The 16,663-nt window shown below is 43.4% G+C and overlaps 1 protein-coding gene across 1 annotated transcript in view; it reads left to right on the top strand.

Moving 5' to 3' along the window:
- TSHR (thyroid stimulating hormone receptor) overlaps window positions 1-10,697 on the top strand; it is a 215,691-nt gene extending 204,994 nt beyond the window's left edge. Inside the window, exons 9-10 of the mRNA XM_075065858.1 lie at window positions 6,664-6,852; window positions 9,275-10,697. Of these exons, the coding sequence (XP_074921959.1) occupies window positions 6,664-6,852; window positions 9,275-10,697 (1,612 nt within the window). The remainder of the gene's footprint in view (window positions 1-6,663; window positions 6,853-9,274) is intronic.
- The last annotated feature ends 5,966 nt before the right edge of the window (window positions 10,698-16,663 follow it).

A 16,663-nucleotide genomic window follows, 5' to 3' on the forward strand; every position in this document is an offset into this window, starting at 1 on the left:
ACGCTCCGGAAATCGACGCTAGCCTCGGACCATGGACGCACACCACCGAATTAATGTGCTTAGTGTGGCCGCGTGCACTCGACTTTATACAATCTGTTTTATAAAACCGGTTTATGTAAAATCGGAATAATCCCGTAGTGTAGACTTACCCTTAGTTTGAAACCAGATATAACAAATGGTTGAAATAAATGCTAATAAAATTTGCAGATGGCACAAAGTTAGGAGGTATTGCCAATACAGAATATCATACAAGAAGATTTGGAAGACCTTGAAAACTGTAGTAATAGAAATGGAATGACATTTAATAGTGCAAAGTGCAAGGTTGTGCACTTAGGGACTAACAACAAGAAGTTTTGCTATAAGTTGGGGACTTATCAGTTGGAAGTGACAGAGGAGGAGAAAGACCTGGGTGTATTGGTCAATCACAGGATGACCATGAGTGACCATTGTGATGTGATTTGTTTATCTTGACCAAACGAAAGCTGAGGGGAGACATGATTGCTCTTTCTCTCTAAATACGTCAGAGGGATAAACACCAGAGAAGGAGAGGAGTTATTTAAGTTAAAGGCACAGGAACAAATGGATATAAACTGGCCATGAACAAGTTTAGGCTTGAAATTAGACATAGGTTTCTAACCATCAGAGGAGTGAAGTGTTGGAATAGGTTTTCAAGGGGAGCAGTGAGGGCAAACAAACCCAACTAGTTTCAAGACTGAGCTTGATAAGCGTGTGGAGGAGCTGGTATGATAAGACTGCCTACAATGGCATATGGCCCATCTGTGACTGCTATTAACAAATATCTCCAATGGCCAGAAAAGGGACAGTAGATGGGGAAGACTCTACCTCATTAGAGACAATTCTTTCCCCAGTGTTTCGCTGATGGGTCTCTCAAATATGCTTAGAGTCTAGCTGATCACCATATTTGGAGTAGGGAAGGAATTTTCCCCTGGGTCAGATTGGCATAGACCCTGGGTTGGGGGGGTCATCTTCCTCTGCGGCTTGGGACACTTGAATTAGAGTTAATGGTGGATTCTCTGTAATTTGAAGTCTTTAAATCATGATTGGAGGATTTCAGTAACTCAGCCACAGGTTATGGGTCTATTATAAGAGTGGGTGGGTGAGGTTCTGTGGCCTGTGAAATGCAGGAGGTCAGACTATAATCACAATAGTCCCTTCTGGCCTTGAAGTCTATGAGTCTATAAATGAAAGGCAAAAATGGGATGACTCAAATTGAGTATTTTTCCCATAGACTAGCAGTGTATGTGATTTGTAGATATAGACTATATTTTAATGGAAACAAATCAAATCAGTAGCAGCAGTCTCATCTCACCACCTGTCTAGACATTGTCAGCAGTGTAAGTACCAATCACCTTCTAAAACATTTTTTGTAGTAGTCTGTGAAACCAGGATTGAGCAATAATGAAACAGGGCAAAGCCCATCACTCTGCCTTCTGTATATCCTGTCAGGAAGATCACCATAAATTTACTGTGAAAATTCTGTAATGTTAGCCTTCAGAATTAGGTGTTTAAGGTAAGTTTACTGCTGAAAGATGGTAGATTGACAGCCCTGGAGAATGAAGACACCTGTTTATCCACAAAACTGGTACAGCATAAACAGTACAAATTTCCCCACATTTCCTGGCCTTTTTGCTGCAAATATGAACCTAGAAATAACACCTCTTGGTTATGCACCTGTGAGAGTTCAGCAAAAATTGGTTTTATTCCACTCCTTGTGCGCCAGATCCAGTATCTGTGCAGCTTTGTGGTGAACCATAACATTTTAGATAATGCAAGCTATTTCAATTTTAATGTCTCTTTCATTATTTGACTAAAGCAAATCTGAATCCCAGCTGTGTTTTAATCCCACAAAAATGTTTTGACATTTTCTAAACTAAAAATGTTCTTAAGGTCAGTGCAGGAAACAAAGTCTAATTTAACGCAGATGGAAAGGCTGAGGAATAAAGAATGAAGGACTAATCTCTCTTATTAAATGAAAGGATTTATGCATTTAATTTGAGTTTTATGTTTTCCCACACTCCCTTCATTTTATGGTCATATGGGAGGAAATTGTCCAACTCTACGTGGCAGTCTTGAAGCCTTAGCTGGACTACTGTGTCTGGGCACCATACTTTAGGAAAGACGTGGACTAATTGGAGAGGGTCCAGAGGAGAGCAACAAAAATGATAAAATGTTTAGAAAACCTGACCTATGAGGAACGGTTAAAAAAACTGGGCATGTTTAGTCTTGAGAAAGGAAGACTCGGGGTGGGGGAACCTGATAACAGTCTTCAAATATGTTAAGGACTGTTATAAATAGGACTATGATTGATTGTCCTCCTTGTTCACTGAAAGTAGGACAAGAAATAATGTGATTAAACTGCAGCAAGGGAGATTTAGGTTAGATATTAGGGAAAACTTTCTAACTACGAGAGTTAAATTTTGGAATAGGCTTCCAAGGGAGATTGCAAAATCCTAATCATTGTAGATTTTTAAGAACAGGTTGAACAAATACATGTCAGGGATAGTCTGGGTTTGCTTGGTCTTGCCTCAGCAGAGGGGACAGGACTTCATAACTTCTTGAGGTCCCTTCCAGCCCTACGTTTCTATGATTGTATATTGTTTAGTATTTCTAAAATCTCATTTTCTATTTTATTTACTTTTACTTCCTTGGCTTTTGGTATTCCAGTCTTCTCTTTTGCATTTGTTGTGATTTCTTTTAACAGAGATTCTTCTTACTTTTGTTATAAGCATATAAGAATTAATGTATTCATACATAATTACTTTCACAATTACCCTACATTCCCAAGCACCCAACAAAATTGAATTATATTGGCTGGAAGTCTCAGTTTTTAGAAATTATTACTCCTTGGTATGTAAACGTATAATGGACGTTGAGATATATTGCTGTTAGCCACCAGGCATTATTCTTCCTGCTTCGTTTCCCATCAATCATAATATTGTTCTTGAAGGCAGGGATCAGATCTGAAAGGGCCAGAAATCTCATAAGAGTCTGCTTTCGTGAGCTTTCCAGCTCAGTTTTGCAGACTCAGGTTTAAGATTTCTATCAGCATCGAAAGCTTGGGATGATTATATGTCTCTAGACACCAAACCTTTTGAGGTTTCCCCTATCATTGGTCTCTCGCTCGCTCTCTTTTCTCTCATTTTAAAACTAATATGACTATTTTCTTCATCTTTGTTGTCTGATTAACTTAATTCTGTAATTTAATAACCTAACATTAAATCAATGTGTTTATCAGCAAGCACCGCCCTATTTCTTCAATCTCTCTGTTAGAGCTTTTCCCCACTCCTCTTATATTTTAGATAGGGAAACCTGATTAGTTACTTTGTGCAAAGTGACAAATGAGACTGCATGTTTCTCATTGAAATGTATGTTTCTCCTCTAGGAATCTCAAAAGTAAATTTGGGCAATAATGTTTGTTTTCCTATGCAACATTTTTCATTAATAGGCACCTCAGATTTTTATATATTGCCTTTTACAGAGATACTTTTTGTGACGGTATCTCCCATAAAGCTTTATGGAAATATACTTAGAATGTGTTTTATGCTACGTATGCCATGTAACATATCTCCGTAAAGGTTATGATCTACTGAATGTATTAATCCTATTTGTATGCACGTATCATTTTTGTATTCGAAGTTATGAATGTTGGCTGTGTACTGGTTTGATTTCTAAATAACCGTAGTAGAGCATTTGATCAGTTCCTGGAGAAAGGAATGTTGAAATGAAGTATCTAATCAAGAAACACTTAAAGGACAATGGATCTTGGATGCTCCAATTCACATAAGAAGTCTACTTGAGGACGTTCAAGGTAGCATGTAAACAATCAATGCTACCTGTAAAAACTGTGAGTCATGCATGGACATGTGACTTGCCCAGGTGACTCCTAAACGCCATTTTGGAGCTTGACTATGCATAGAAGTGAGGAGAGGGTCTCCACCCACAAGAGAAAGTCTGTTTAAACCCCTGGGAAACTCCTCCATTTGGTCTTCAGCTGGCTAAAGAGGGAGCCTCTCCACCCCCGAGGATACTTGAAAGAAACTGGAATAAAGGACAGTAACTACAGGAGGTGTGAATGATTGCTGGACCCAGGCTAAAAGGAGATTAGTCTGTAAAAGGGAGCATTCTGGAATTGGTGATGATCTTATCTGTATTCAGTTTGATTAGACATAGATTTGCACATTTTATGTTATTTTTCTTGGTTTAGACCCAATTGGGAGTTGGGCATCTGAGTGTTAAAGACAGGAATGCTTCTTTGAGCAGCTTTCAGGTAAACCTGCAGCTTTGGGGCAAGAAATTCAGACCCTGGGTCTTTGTTGAAGCAGACGGGAGTGTCTGGCTCAGCAAGATAGGGTGCTGGGGTCCCGAGCTGGGAGGGAAAGCAGGGGGCAGAAGTAGTCTTGGCGTATCAGGTGGCAGCTTCCAAGGGGGTTTCTGTGATCCAACCCGTCACACTTTTTGTTTGTGTTTTCATTAGGTATCCACTTTTATTGTGCTTCTCTCTTTCCATCTCTTATTTTCGTATACATTTCTGCAGCCTCTGGGGAGTACAGTGATTCTGTATTAGTTTTGATTAGTTTTAAAAAAATTGTCTTTGTCTCCTCAAGGTAACATTCACAATTAAAATCTCTGTTTTCCTGTACATAATCCCAAGAAGTTTTTTCTCCTGTTTTGTAATGATTTCCTTTTTCTGTGTCCGAGAATAGAAAAACATTGCTTAGGGTGGTATACAGGGTTATAACCTTGAGGAATGATGCGAAATTAAGAAAAACAACACTTAGACTGAATACTGTGGGATGTATTAAGCTTCAGAATACTTTCCTGAGGAGACTGGGGAGTCGCCATTATGGAAATGAGGATGGCAAGGGAAACATGCTCCTTTATATAGACTCACATGGAGCATCCTCTGGCTTGAGGGAGGACTTGCGTGGCTCCTCAATGGTTAGACTTTTCCATATAGTTACTAGCTTGTGTGGAGTGAGCAGGCACATCCCAAGAATGTGGTTCTTTTGCTGATAACTGCTAAAAGTAACACCACTGTTTATCCAAAAAGGAGAAACAGAAAAGGTCATTCTTCCCAATGGAGAGCCACTTGTGTGGGGTTTTGCCATATGGGAATGGGATGGCATTGTCTTGCTTATCTGTTCACTCTTCTCCCACTGATGACATTTGCACAGATCTTTTGTGAGGGCTCAGGGCACAGGTTTTTGGCAAAGGGGAAAGAGATGCATTTTGCCATGTTGCTTTGCACCACATATCTTTTCTAAAAGCTCACTATTAGTTCTTTCCCTGTGAATTAGGGGACACAGTGCACAGAAAACACACTTTTGTTTACATGCTTAGAATCATGTTCTTTGTTAGTAAAGCTCTTAAAATAGCAACACTTGACAGTTGCCATCTTTCTCAATATAGTACAGGTTTAATATGAGCTGATGTTCAGCTTGTGAGGAACATTGCTATAGCTATAAGAGTGTTTTCTCTTAAATTGGCATATGGTTCAAGAAGCACCGCTAGAAACTAGAGGGAAAATAGCAGAAGGAGAAACTTTGTGTGTTTAAATCTACATTTTTATTGATTTTTTGTGTGTTTTAAACTACTTGAGCCTTAAAAGCCTATTTTAAAAGATTTTGGTGTTTTTGTCATTCATAGTTTGCCCAGGGAGAAAGTAATCAGTTTTAAAACCTTGAGGATGGAAAAATGGTATACAGATGTGCTAAAGGGAGCAGGGAGATGATCTTTCTTCTCCTACTCAAAATCAGATTATAGCTGTACCTAGCTAACTCTCATCAGCAACTGCAGCAAATGATGGCATCAATTCTGCAGATATTTCAGTATGCTCTTAACTTTATTTGAATAGAATAGAGTCAAGTGTGTAAAGTTATGCATGTGTTTAAAGCCTTTGCAAAATGAGGGCCTGTGTGAATTAGATGAGCAAATGATACTATCATATCTGCTTCTGCTTTCAATTGTCTCTCCAAAATGAGCATGTTCTCACAGATATTAAATCTTTAAAGAATTCATTTTCAATTACAAAGGCAAACTGAAGCACTGCTTCTGCTGCAAGGCTTATGAGAAGCATAGCTGATGGCCACCGATAGCAATCACAACACTGTCTATGCAAAAATGTGTTTCAAATAGAAAACCAGTTTTAAAATTACTGAAAAAGAGGCCACACTGACTCGCTCTTTCAAAGTTGTAGCAGTTTTTCAGGTTTGTAAACCAAAGAATAATTTAGGGAGATTTTATCATCTCAAACAAGTTGTACCCAGTATCTCTGTGCAATCATTAATTAAAATAAACAAAAAAAAATAATGCCCTGGGCTCTGTGCCAGCAGTGATTCCTTCATCCCATTCATTGCACTTTCATTGTGCATTTATGCAGTCAAACAAGTTGTCTGGCATCATGACGCTGGGTGCCATCTGAATGCTGTTTGGTGATACCCAGTTGGTACATTTCAAGTAGAATATACGCAGGCAGAATGCCAACTCCTGCGTCACCTCCCTCATATGTTGTTGGTTGTGTTTTAGTTTTAGTTTTGTTTTTTGTGCTGTAGCTTTCTGTGCAACTCCTGGAGTGCTTTGAAGATCTTAAATGTCTCATTCCAGTCATTTCATTTGCTGAAGTTTTATTCTTTCTTTACACAGTGATGTCTCCCGGACCAGTGTTGCTACCCTTCCAACAAAAGGACTGGAAAACCTTAAAGAACTGATGGCTAAAAATACATGGACATTGAAGAAACTACCTCCCGTAAAGACTTTTCTTCATCTAATGCGAGCTGACCTGTCCTATCCAAGCCACTGCTGTGCTTTCAAGAACTGGAAGAAAACCAAAGGGTGAGTGTTAGCAACTTTGATTAAATCATAAGTCATATAATTAAAGAAGGATTAATTGATATTTTAATATGTAATAAATAATATTATAATTCTAGTTAATGGGTTTTGTAGCCATTTTTGAAATTATATAATAGTGCAGAGGGACAGGTTTAAAATTAATAAAAATAAATACTTTTTCACGCAACACATAGTTAGTTTGTAGAACTCATTGCCACAAGATATTTTTGAGGCCAAGAGTTGAGCAGGATTCAGCACAGGATGAGATGTTTTTATAGATAACAACAATATCCAGAGTTGATATAGTAAGGATTTAAAAATAACCAAAAGTCTTGGAAGGGACATAAAACCTTGTGCTTCGGCCAGTCTCTAACTAAAAGGGTGAGGAGAACATTTTATTTGTGGCCAGATTATTCCATAATTATCTTCTGCAAGGTTACTTGCCTGTTTTTCTGAAGCAACAGATGCTGGCCACAGTTGGTGACAGGATACAGAAGTAAATGGACTTGACGGTCTGATCCAGTCTGGCAAACCTGTGTTCCTATAAGTAAAATTTAAACTTTATTGTAATTGTAGAGAAACTGTCATTGCAGAGTTCAAATTTAGATTTAAATGCAAACTTCTCCAAAGTTCAGAGCAAGGGTCTTGCTCAGACCAATCTCTGATATATGAAAAGAAAATAATATCTATCTATAGAATTTCTAGGATACCTATCGTATTTTAAACATTGGCATAGATAGTATATTAATGGAATTCATAGATTATATTAGGTCATGGAGGAGTTTCAAACAACTCTGAGGGCAGAAAACTACCACAAAAGGATGTACAGAGATTAGAAACATGGGCAGAAAGAAAGAAAATAAGATTCTCCTTTGAGAAAAGCAGCTCCAGTACATCTGGTGAAAGTCTGAAAGACAGTGAATGGGAGGGAGACAGCTGGGATGAGAAATGCTGAAGGAAATGTAGGGTGATAGCAGTCAGCAAATTCAATACACATTTGCAAGGTGTTATTGTAGTCAGAACATTGCTAATGCTATTTGAGGCTACAAACATAGAAGCATTGCATTGTAGAGCATGATAATAGGTAGGGCTCCGTGTTTTCAGAACTACAGAATAACACAAAATAAAACTAGAAACAACATGTAAAATGAAAGAACCCTGCAGTGGCAATCCCTGTGGTTCCTGTCCTGCAGGGCTCAGCCTGGCTCCCCTCACTGGTTATTCTGACCTGGCACGTAAGATTGCAGCACCACTCAGATTTGGCCTGGCCTCTCCTCCATCACCATGACATGGGACAACCAGACTAGATCTGAGTGAGTGTTGCAACCTGGAGCACTGGGTCATATCACTATTCACTCAGATATGACCTAGCTGCCCTTCTGTCATGATGATGGAGGGGCACCTGAGCCAGATCTGAGTGGTGCTGTGACCCCATGCACAAGGTTGCAATTCCTGGAGCAGGGAGCTGGGCCCAGGCCTGCAAGACTGGAGGTGTCACTCCAGGCCTGTGAGTACATGTCCAGATCACTCTGCAATCTCTGCCCTCAAAGGCCTCTGACACCAGACCACCCTGGGGGCAGGATCTGACACCTCCGATGCCCCCATCCTGCACATGGATAAATCAAAATAAATAAAACTCTTGAAAAATAAAACAAAAAATTATCAATACAAAAGAATTTCATGGGGCTTTAGTTATCGTTTCTCTGTGGCTACGCAGACCACATATGGAGTATTGTGTTGCGCCCTGGGCACCATAGTGTCAGTAAACTGTGGAGGAATAAATTGGAGGAAATATAGAGGAGAGTAAAAAAATGATTAAGGGGCTGGAGAGAATTGATTTATGCAGAAAGAAGAGAAGACTACAATGCTGTGTGCATTGATTAAACAATTATAAAGAACAGATGTAAGAAATCTATGAATTTTTGAAGGATGTAATCCCCAAGGAGGAAGAGGAATTATTTATGGTGGCACAATCAGTAACCACTAAGAATAATTGAATGAAATTAAGAAAGAAAAATGTAGGCCCCCAAAATATCAGGAAAAACTTCCAGATAGTGACATGAATTAGGCTGTGAAATAGCAACTCTGGGGAAGTGATAGAGGCCCCATCACTTGGGATTTTTAAGCAGAAAGATAAAATTGTTGTTATTGTAAGTTATTGTAAGCATATCAAAGAAGTGAGAACTCAGATGCAGAGGATTACAACACTGTGTATCTGTCTGCCAACATACAAAAAGCTCTGATGGGTATGCTCAAGATTCACCACATGGTCTTTTTATTAACAAAAATGTGTCAGGACAACATTCTGGTTCAGAGATATTTTAATTCAGATATTACTTATTAAAAAGTGTTTCCCTTGACATACCTGTTGTATGCAACCAGAACTGCAAATTCCAGTGGTGATTTCACCCCTGTGTTCTTTCAGAATTCTGGAATACATGATGTGTAACCAGACCAGCAGTCACAGCTTTCGTAAGAAAAGATCCGTCAGTACCTTCAATGGCCCTTTTTACCATGACTATGCAGAAGAGGATGTAGACCGCACTGACACCGTGTATGCTGAAAACTCCAAATTCAGGGATTTTCATGGCAACTCCCACTACTACATTTTTTTTGAAGAGCAGGGGGATAGAGATGTTGGGTTTGGCCAAGAGCTCAAGAACCCTCAAGAGGACAACATCCAGGGGTTTGACAGCCATTACGACTATACAGTCTGTGGTGGCAGTGAAGACATTGTATGCACTCCAGAGCCTGATGAGTTTAATCCCTGTGAAGACATAATGGGCTATAAATTTCTAAGGATTGTGGTATGGTTTGTGAACCTGCTGGCTATCCTGGGTAATGTTTTTGTCCTCTTCATCCTTCTCACCAGTCATTACAAGTTGACTGTCCCACGGTTTCTGATGTGCAACCTGGCTTTTGCTGATTTCTGCATGGGACTGTACCTTCTCCTGATTGCTTCGGTGGATCTCTACACTAGGTCAGAATACTACAACCATGCCATAGACTGGCAGACTGGGCCTGGCTGCAACACAGCTGGCTTTTTCACTGTCTTTGCCTGTGAGCTTTCTGTATACACACTGACTGTGATCACCCTGGAGCGCTGGTATGCCATCACCTTTGCTATGCGCCTGGACAGGAAGCTTCGCCTTCGGCATGCTTTGATCATCATGCTGGGTGGTTGGCTCTCATGCTTTCTTCTCGCCCTCTTGCCACTAGTTGGAGTCAGCAGCTACATCAAAGTCAGTATCTGCCTTCCCATGGATACCGAAACACCGTTGGCTCAAGCCTACATTTTCTTTGTTTTAATGCTGAACATCATTGCCTTTATTATCATCTGTGCTTGCTACATAAAAATCTATATAACTGTGCGAAACCCTGAGTACAAGTCCGGAGACAAAGACACCAGAATTGCTAAAAGGATGGCTGTGTTGATTTTCACTGACTTCCTATGCATGGCACCTATCTCATTCTATGCTTTGTCTGCCATCATGAACAAGCCCTTGATAACAGTCAGTAATTCCAAGATCCTGCTAGTGCTGTTCTACCCACTCAACTCTTGTGCCAACCCATTCCTCTATGCTATTTTCACCAAGGCTTTCCGAAGGGATGTCTTCATCCTGCTCAGCAAATTTGGCATATGTGAACATCAGGCTCAAATCTACCGTGGCCAGACAGTCTCAGCCAAAAACAGCAGTGGTTCTTATGGCCAGAAAGGCTGCCGAGGGACAGGTCAGGACTACCATGACCCTCATGATTACTATCACCCTGTAATTGCAATGCAAGAGCAAATTGTTGTGGAAGCACCTGAAAGCATCACAACTGCAGTGCGATCAATCAGATGGTAATTTAGTGATCCAAAAAAAAAAAAATCCAGTGATAAGATACAATTTTTCCTAGCTGTTTTTGAGGAACATCGGTAGTGATTTGAGTGAGCCATTCACTTGAATCTCCAATCTTATACCACTGTCAGTGTAAGAGAGAGGGTGCCAGTTATGATGACAATACTGGAAGCATGAATGAAAACTCAGTATAAATTAGAAAGTGAACATATATATATGAAGTTTTAGACATGCATTCTTCTCTAATTGTCTAACGGGAAAGGGAGACAGCATAAATTTAGGGGATACTTATACAAATAAAATAGAATTTTTAGATTTATAATTAAACTGGAGTTAATAAAAAATAAAAATTAGACAATGAATTTTTCAACTCTAGGTCAGATTGGTCAGGCTGATTTGCTTGCTTTTTTTCTTTTTTTTAAATTGGAAGATTGATTTGTTTTTCTAATTGCAGTTTTCTGAACTGAGTTCTTTCTGCTCTTGTTTTCTATCATCACTTGTCATAAAAATTCAGCAGCTGGAATTTAATTTACAGTTTTGTTTAAAATGTGTAAAGCAGAATAGCATCCAGCTGGCTTTCCTATCACTCATGTTGCCTCTGTAGACCAAACAACAGTAAAAAACATTTTTTAAAGAGTGGATAGTAAGGCTTTAATTTCTTTTTCTGTTGTGTGTAGGGAAAAACTTCCTGACTCTCTCTCAAATGGAGGGATTCTGACTTTTTTAGGTGAGTTTAGGGGGAGATTTATTTTTAATTTCTTTTTAGAAACCTGTCTGTCCAAACTAATGAGTTTAGATCTCAATTTTACTGATGGTGATAGTTACTTGCTTTTGAAGCTGAAAGAACCTCAAATTAAATTTTGATACTAAATATTAAGCAATTTGCTTCCTCTAATGTTGGCTTTTATCTTGTCATCTGAGTATAGTATACGTGTTTGGCACTTTAGAATATGTCTACACTGCAAAGTGAAGATATGACTGTAGCACAGGTAGGCATATGTGTTAGCTTTTATCTAGCCAGCATGGGTAATAATAGCAGTGTAGATGTGGTGGCATGGGCTTCAGTATGGGCTAGCAACCAGAGAAGAAGCCCTCCAGCAGTATGGGATAGGATAGTGTGATCATGACAGCCACTTCCTGATGCCTATTTGCAAGCCATAGTCCCTCACATTGCGCAGTGACTTTAAAGAGAATGTGCAAAAGGAGAAGTGGATTTGTTCCTTTTGTTGCTTCTTTATGGCATACAGTCACACAGCAGCACGAAAGGGTCATAGCTGGCAGGTATTTTGCAGCTCCACATATTACATTTATCACAGATGAAAAAGAATCGTCATTCTTTGCCACCTGGTCCCACTACCACTGCTCAGGGCGGAGAGGTGTCATATGAGGTTGGTGGTGATGTTCTCACTGCTGAGGAAAGTCACACAAGGAGCTACATAAAACTTCACCCCTTCATTTCCACCCCCCCCAGGCAACTATATCCTACTGCCACCTAAAAGTCAATTTACGTTCCCTAACTCCCCATGTGTAGGGTGACCAGACATCCTGTTTTTAAAGGGACAGTCCTGTATTTAAGCCCTCCTGCAAGTGTCCTGACTTCTTAAAAATGGGCAAATTGTCCCATGTTTTCTGCCTTCTGCAGGGGCAGCTCTATGTATTTTGCTGCCCCAAGCACAGCAGTCAGGTGGCTTTTGGCGGTGCGCCTGTGGGAGGTCCGCTGGTAATGTGGATTCAGCGACATTTCTGCGGGAGGTCTGCCAGTCCCGCGCCTTTGGCATACCTGCCTCTGAATTGCCACCAAAACTGCGGGACTGGCAGACCTCCTGCAGAAATGCCGCCAAAGGCCGCTTGACTGCTGCCCTCATGGCAGCTGACAGGCTGCCCCCTGCGGCTTGCTGCCCCACGCACACGCTTAATGCGCTGGTGCCTGGAGCCGCCCCTGGTCTTCTGCACCCCTCCGTTCCTCCCCGTCAGTTCTGGCAGGTCCTGCTGCTGGTTGGATCCCTGCTCACCAGCCACCTGCCCACCAGCAATGAGTGAGGGGGGTCCAGTGGCTGATGATGGGGGGGGGTATGCAAGGCTGATGGTGGGGCAAACCTGCTGTGTGCTAGGCTGGCTGCTCCTCCTGCTGGTCTGACAGTGCAGTCCCTGCTGCATGCTGGCTCTCGGCCAGCAGGGCCTCACCTCCTGTCCTGTTTCTAGCCAGCACTGGTTGTGCACAGTGAGCTGCAGTGGCTGGTGAATGAGGGCAGGTGCCAGGCAGCAGCTGGTTACATGTCACCTCTGCTGCCCACCCATCAGCCTTTTACATGCTCCCCATCTTGCTGTCCTCTCCTGCTTTGCACCTTCAGCCCACCTAGCCCCATTGCTCCTCCATATCCCCCCTGGCATGGCATATCCCACTCCTAGTGCTGTGCAGAGGACCAGCCCCTGATCAGAGCGTGAACCCTAAAGCCTTAAAGATCAGAAGGTAAATAAAAAAAATCCAACTACGCAGTATTTCTAACAGGTGTGCAGTCAACTTGATGTTAATTTGAACTTTTGTACTTCATAGTTCTGATTGATTGCCGTTGAACTCGCTTGAATATGAGTAATTTTACCAGGTGTCCCATATTCGGCATAGGGAAATATGGTCACCCTACCCATGTGCTCTGCTGCTCCCGCCCCTGTTCCATCTACACTGTTAGGCATCAGGTAATTCTGCCAAATGGCTGGGTTGCACACAATTAACTTGCTACTAGAATAGCAGGTCAGGTGTGTAGCTTAGAGGGGAGCAAAAGTAAGCCTGCCAGGAATCATGTGAGATACACATGTGATACTTTCTAGCACAGCTGGGACAGGGAAGGGTCCAAGAGCCTGACACCAAAGGGAAATGGTGCTGGTGCTTTAAGGGAATGAGTTTGGATGGAGGAACTGCTACAGCTTCCCAGGTGCACTTTCATTGCATGTGTGGCTGCCCACTTTCTGACTCACAAGGGGACAAGCAGAGGAAGCCCAGAGCCCAGTGAAGACCCTCCCCCCCCCTCAGACTCTGATTGTCCCTCCCTTCCTGCTGCTCAGGATTCCATTGTCCCAGACCCTGACCTAAGAGTTCCTTACCCCCTCAAATACTCTCGCCCCAGTTCCCTCAGAATTCATGTTGCTCCAGACCCAAAAGTGCTCCCATCCCAGCTTCCCAAGATTCTGAAGTGTCCCAGGCCCTTCCAGGCTCACAGTGGGCCCCAGCTCAACTCAGAACTCATCTCTGGAGTCATATGAGAGAGCCTGGTGGCCTTTTCCCTCCCTTCCCTTCCTGTGTTCTGGGAGTGACCAGCACGACTGGCCTCTTGTTTATTTGGGGGAGCTGCCCCCAAATTGTGACATTTTATTTTCAAAGGTGGGGGCCCCTACTCCTGCTGGACAAGCCTAACTGGCTCCCATCTGGAGTGTCTTGCCTTTTATAGAGGAGGTGTCCTGCTAAAAGAAGCCTGAACTTGGAAGGTTTCCTCTGCCTGCAGTCCTACACCCATCAAAGGAAGCACCCAGGCCTTTTGGCTGCACTTGCACACTACCTAGGAGAGTGTTGAACCACTGTATCACTTCACTTTATGTCTTTCTTAGGCTTGAGGGTTCTTCTACCTCTTCCCCTGACCAGGCATGGTAGGGGCTAACATAGTGGAGGGGGAGGGATAGCTCCATGGTTTGAGCATTGACCTGCTAAACGCAGGGTTGTGAGTTTAATCCTTAAGGGAGCCACTTAGGAATCCAAGGCAAAAATCTGTCTGATGATTGGTCCTGCTCTGAGCAGAGGGTTGGACTAGATGACCTCCTGAGGTCCCTTCCAACTCTGATATGCAATGATTCCACCATAACAGTTGCCTTGTCCCACTTTTGGATGACAGGACTTGTACCTGACACCATTTCACCTCTTCCGATTGCCTTGGACAGCTGAGCCCTTCCACTTCTCTCCACTATCTTGGTTTGAGACCTGTTAATATCTCACTGACATACCCAGAATAGTGTAGCTGTGACCCTCCCAAGCAGCAGCATTTCCTTGAGAGCTCATCTCAGGTCCCACCTGCCCTCTCCTCTGACTACTTGGTTTCTCTCTGAGACTCTCCTTCTTCACAGTTCTTCCTAGCTGAGGGGAGTAAAGATCTTGCTATGAGCAGCCAGGAGTGAAGATCCTGAGGACATCCTGGCACTCTGTAGAGCAACAGGAATCCACAAAGCAGTAATAGCAGCTAACTGATTTTGAAGGGAAGATGATGACAGAAATTGACTTTGGGCGGTCGGTGAGTGGGTGGCTGGGAACACGCCAAAATTTTCTAGAGAGGACCACCAGAAACTTCTATTCAAAATTTTTGTTGTCTCCCTTCCCCCTACTTCTCCAAAGCCTCTCCCATGGTGCAAGGGCAGCCCCTCCTGGGACAACATTTTGAGGTCCATACCATGACATTTCTTACCATGAAGTAAAAGACTCTAATTTTCCTAACACAGTCCCCTGAGTATGGGAATAAGACCTTGTCTTCATGACAAAGTTTTGTCAGCAAAAGTTATGCTGCATTAAAGTGCTTTAATTAAAACTACTGTTGCATGTCCACACTAGCTCGGCAGAATGCATCCACACTAACAGCTCTTGCATTGACACAGAGAGCAGTGCACTATGGTAACTATCCCACTGTGCAACTGGCCACAGGTGCTTTGGGAAGGATTTACAATGACTCATGGGGCAGGTACAGCATCAGGTGATGCAGGATTCTCAATTACATCATTCCAGGGACATCCTAGTAGATTGTAAGCTGCTTTTTCATCTGAAGTGTGAGGGGGGAGGTAGAGGAGAGGGATATATCTGGGATGGGGGAGACAGCAGGCTGACTGACCTATCCTGAGGCGTGGGGTGGGGGGAACACCCCCACACGCCAGCCCTCGTTCTGCTTTGCACAGCAGTTTCTCCCAGAACAGTCCGCGCTGCCTGCCTGCCTATGGTTCTGTGATTTCCTCTGAGTTCTCCCACTGCCTCCTCAGCTGCCAGGAGTGGGATCCTGAGTAGCTCTGTGACCTCTCCGTGCTGAGGAATGTCAATGCAGCACAGCAGACACCCTTATACACACACACTCCCTGCAGCAGCAGTCTGCTTGCCCCTGTGTTCCTAGTGCAGGGGTGGGCAAACTTTTTGGCCTGAGGGCCACAATGGGTTTTGTAAATTGTATGGAGGGCCAGTTAGGGGAGGGGGGGCGTGGCCCGCCCTCCCACCTTCTATCTGCCCCCCCCAGACTCCTGCCCCATCCAACCCCCCTGTTCCCTGATGCCCCGCCCCCAAGACGCCTGCCCCATCCACACACCCCTGTTCCCCATCCCTGACTGCCCCCAGACCCTTGCCACCCCATCCAACCCCTCCTCTCGTTCCTGACTGCCTCCCAGGACCCCTGCCCCATCCAACCACTCCTTCTCCCTGTTCCCTGATCGCCCCTGAACCCCTGCCCCTGACTGCCCCCTGCTGCCCCATCCAACCCCGCTTCCTTTCTGACTGCCCCCCTGGGAACCCTGTTCCCTCCCTACCGCCCCAACCCCCTATCCACACCCCGTCCCTCTGACCACCGCCCTGAACTCCCCTGCCCTCTATCCAACTCCTCCTGCTCCCCGCCCCCTTACCACACTGCCTGGAGCACTGGTGGCTGGCAGCACTACAGCTGCACCACCCAGCTGGAGCCAGGCCACACTGCCATCACCACCACCACACAGCACAGAGACTGGGTCAGGTTGGGCTCTGCAGCTGCGCTGCCCCAGGAGCTTACAACCCCGCTGTCCAGGGTATTGTTGTAATAAACGTCTGTCTCAAATCTGGACTTAGAGTTCAACATCTGAGTGTTTATCTGAACCTCCCCCAAGCTCACTACCAGCTTGGATTTTACTTCGCTGCCACCAGATAAGAATTAGGCTCTTATCAGCCTGGATTCCCCAAATACTCCTTGGGGGACCCCCTCTGTGGA

Source organism: Chelonoidis abingdonii, chromosome 4, assembly GCF_003597395.2.
Source record: "Chelonoidis abingdonii isolate Lonesome George chromosome 4, CheloAbing_2.0, whole genome shotgun sequence".
Lineage (NCBI taxonomy): Eukaryota > Metazoa > Chordata > Testudines > Testudinidae > Chelonoidis > Chelonoidis abingdonii.